At 60.3% G+C, this 3,976-nt stretch overlaps 1 protein-coding gene across 1 annotated transcript; it reads right to left on the bottom strand.

Annotated features, from left to right (window-relative positions):
* Positions 1–2,679: 2,679 nt before the first annotated feature.
* On the bottom strand, positions 2,680–3,440 carry NEUROG2 (neurogenin 2). The gene has a single exon (XM_021531562.3). It carries the CDS (start codon positions 3,376–3,378, stop codon positions 2,680–2,682), a length of 699 nt encoding a protein of 232 aa, XP_021387237.1. The 5' UTR covers positions 3,379–3,440.
* Positions 3,441–3,976: the final 536 nt, after the last annotated feature.

Here is a 3,976-nt window from a genome sequence, read left to right as displayed (position 1 = left end):
CTGCTGGCGCAGAGGAGCTTTTATGCCAAAATACAATACACAGAAGGATCATAAACACATGTTCTGGGGCAAGGGGCTGCCATGGAAACCACCCCCAGGTTCCTCACATCATCCAAGGAGGTGTTTGCCCAACTCGCATCTCCTGGTCCGCTTCCAGCTTGGCTGCAGTTGGCTCTGGGGGCTCCCTGTCACCTCCAAAAATCAGTCTTCTGAGGGAAAAGAGGGAAAGACATGAAATAAAGAAACGAAGGAGAGGAATAAACTCAAATTAGGGGGCAAGAATGGGAAATAGACACTTTCGGCCATATTCAAATGAAAAATCAGGATGATGGTGACTGGGTTAGGTGACAACTCTAACCTCTCCAGCTCGGCTTTTGCCAGCATGGTTTCACCACCCCCTCCCAGCCTTGCCTCCCTCAGGCCTGTTTCCTCCGAGGGCATTTCCAACCAAGGCCAGCCACCCCCAGGGAATAGGGAAGGTTTGGCTGGCCTGCCTCCCACCCCAAACCCCTCTCCAACCCCCTCCTCCGTTCTCCGAGGCGCCGTGTGCTTTTTCCCACGGTGGTTCCCGTTGCCGCAGCCCCAGCCGGCAGGATGGGGAGGCTCCTGCCGCCAGGCTCTGTACCTGGGATGGAGGGAAATGCCCGCAGGATGACGCACCTGGCCAGGAGCAGCGCCCTCCCCGAGGACACCTGCAGGGAGCATCCCGGTGCTGAGCCACCCGGGATGTCCCTCCCGTTCCAGCATCCAGAGAGAAGTGCATCCCATCCATCCCAGCCTTTTGAAGAGCCGAAGGCACCTACTCCAGTGCCTTTTAAAACAAAGGGAGAAGCCAGGAAGGACAATGAGGCCCGACCAGAAAAGACGGAGAGAGCGCTCGTCTCCTTTTTGGCATTCCTGGAGTTTGGTCATTAAAAGCGGGTGAGAGTGAAAAACCCTCTCCCGACGGGCTGCCCCATGCACCGCCAGCGCCGTCAAAGGCTCCCTCTTGTTTTGTTCCTCCTGGCCCGTGGCAGATTTGGGGGAACACAGCTTCATCTTGCTGGCCACATCAAAGCAGTGATTATGCAAATTATCCCACTTTTTTTTTTTTTTTTTTTTTTTTTTAGGGAATTATTTATCACACAATAACCCCCCTGCCAGGGGGGGAGACAATAGATCAGGCTAGATAGCACTGCTCGCCCGAGGCTGTGGGGCCGGGGGGGATGGACCCCCGCGCAGTTTATTGGCCTAACCTAATTTCACTAATTCTCTTTTCACACATTTTGGGCTTTTTTTTTTCTTTTTTTTTTCCCCTTTTTTTCTTCCCCCTTCCTTTCGTGGACGTTGCTCCGAGGTTTCACGCTCCCAGGATCCGGAGGGCACCGGGCGGGATTGGCGTGCTGAGCATTTTATTTAATTAATACACTCAGGCGCCTCTGCTGGTTTTTAATGATTTCCAAGTGTTTGTACCCAGAAGTCACAAAGTGCTCCCGGGAGCACGGGGATGATGACTGAAGGGCCTGGGCGGCCTCCAGCATCTCCTTCCGTGGTGACATCCCCGGCTGTGTGCTGTGCACGCTGAACCGAACCCCCTGAAATTGCCTGCGACCCAGAATTCATCTGACCCTCACAGAGAGGAAATTCTTCCTCTTTTAACCCATGGATTTTTAGCTCGGCAACATTTATTTCCTAAGGTCTTCTTGGCAAAATCCATCGGCCTGAAGTGGGATAATTCTTTATCCATCCATCCCGCATTTGCTGTCAGCATCTTCTGTACTGAGAGCCAAAGGTAAATGATCAGTAAACTTCCACTGAACTTCCCCCTCTCTCTCTCTAATGCTGGTTCCCAAAGAAACAGTTGCCCATGGACCCAGTGACATCGGGCCCCACAGGACCTTGGTTTCACCAGAGACAAGGACAGGCCCAATCCCCTAATTCCCAGTCACTGGCACATAAAGCAGAAAAAGCAGCAACCCCGAAGTTACGAAAATTAGAGCTTTTTATTTATATTTTATCACAAGGACAATCCCTTTGCTCTTCAGCTGTAAATACATACTAGAATAAACTCTGTAAATTATACAAAAAATACATATTTTCCATGAAATCTGTCTTTATAATAAATAAATGTGAACACGTGTGTGGCTGATTGCTGTAATGTTCCGTGTCTGTTGAGGTTTTCAGTCTGTTGATTTATTTTTAATCTCCTGAAAGAAGGGGGGAGTTCCTTGTCCCCTAAAGGTCGAAATAAATAATGTATGAGGAGATCCTTCCCCATTCCCCCCCTCCCGATTTTTTTTCCCTTTTGATAGAGAGTTCAGCCTAAATTTCCACGCTTGCATTCAGCCCTCACAAAGCCTACAAATTATACAATGACTTCTAACCTGGACCCCTAACAAAACAATTTACTTTTTTTTTTTTTCCCTCGCTTTGCACCCCCCTCCCGCCTATAAATCATAAGGGACAGATGGCAAAGAGGGGAGCGGAGAAAGGGGGGGACACACACACAAAAGCCCCGCGGTGACAGATCTGGGAAAACTGGACAAAGTGCACATCGGCGAGAGAGAGAGAGAGTAAGAGAGAGAGAGAGACGGAAAGTTTGGTTTGGCAGGTGCCGTTCCCACAGCCCGCCCTGCCCTGGGAAGCGGGCAGATGCCGCAGCCGCCGCCCCGGGGGCAGCCCCGGGAGCGCCGGGCCGGGCTAGAGGCAGCGGCGGGGCAGCGGCGGCGGCGGCCCCGGGGCGAAGCGGCCGGGCCAGTGCTCGGGATCCGAGGCGGAGCCCGCGGGGCTGGCGGGCGATAAAGTGCAGGCGTACGGGGAGGCGGAGGGCGCGGGGCTGGCGGCGCCGCCGCTCCAGGAGGAGGCGGGCGAGGGGCTGCCCTCGGCGGGGACCGCCGCCGCCGCCGCCCCGTCGGGGCCGAGCCGCGCCGCCCCGGCCAGCCGCAGGGTCTCGGTGAGCGCCCAGATGTAGTTGTGGGCGAAGCGGAGCGTCTCGATCTTGGTGAGCTTGGCGTCCTCGGGGAAGGTGGGCAGCACGTCGCGGAGGGCGTCCAGCGCCGCGTTCAGGTTGTGCATGCGGTTGCGCTCGCGGTTGTTGGCCTTGAGCCGCCGGCTCCGCTTGATGCGCTGCGCCGTCTCCGCCGTGCGCGCCGCCCGCGGGGCGCCGCGGGACCGCCCCGGCCGCCGCTTCCCCTCCGCCCGCCGCAGCCCGCGGCCGCCCGGAGCCTCGACGGGCCGAGCCGGCGGGGCGGCGCGCAGCTCCTCCTCCTCCTCCTCCTCCTCTTCCTCCTCCTCCTCGGCGCTGGACGGCAGCGAGGGCGAGGGGGCGGGCGAGCCCAGCCCCAGCAGCAGCAGCTCGTCCTCGGCGGGCGTCGCCAGGACCTCCGCCTTCACCAGCATCCTTGCGCGGCGGCTGGACGGGGCCGCACCGGGCAGCACCGGGAAGCAGCGGGCGCGCTCTCCTCGCCTCTCCGGCGGTATGACGGTTCGCCGGCTTGACGGAGCGGGCGGCAGCGGAGCGGAGCGGGGCGGGGGTCCTGAGGGGCGGGGGTGGGGGGGGCAAAGCGCGGGGGGGGGCGCGGCGGGGGCGCGGCGCTGGCACGCGCCCCGGGGGCGGCGGGCGGGCGGGCGGGCGGCGGCGGCGGGAGCGGCGCCCGGGGCCCGGTCAGGCTGCGTGTCTGGCACACGACCCTCCTTAACACCCCTTATATACCCCGCGGGGAACAATCAAACCTACCCCCGGGGTCCCCCTCGCCCTGCCCGCCCCGCCCGCGACTCTTGTCGGGGGCGCCGCCGCCGCCCCCGCCCCGGCGGGGCCCCATTGGCGCCTCGCGCTCGGCTGGAGCGTGCCGCTAATTTATTAATGAATGGGGACGGCGCGGGGGGGGCGCGAGGCGCAGCGCCGGCCAATCCCCGCGCCCCGCGCGCCACGCGCGCGCCCGGGGCCGGCTCCCTTTCAGCCGCTCTCCCTCACCGCCCCGGCAGGGAGGGATGGAGG

The sequence above is a fragment of the Lonchura striata genome, chromosome 4 (assembly GCF_046129695.1).
Source record: "Lonchura striata isolate bLonStr1 chromosome 4, bLonStr1.mat, whole genome shotgun sequence".
NCBI lineage: Eukaryota > Metazoa > Chordata > Aves > Passeriformes > Estrildidae > Lonchura > Lonchura striata.
This window is presented reverse-complemented; position numbering and strand designations above follow the sequence as displayed.

Coding starts and splice junctions, on each gene's coding strand:
- NEUROG2 (XM_021531562.3), bottom strand. CDS start 3,378: ATGCTGGTGAAGGCGGAGGTCCTGGCGACGCCCGCCGAGGACGAGCTG.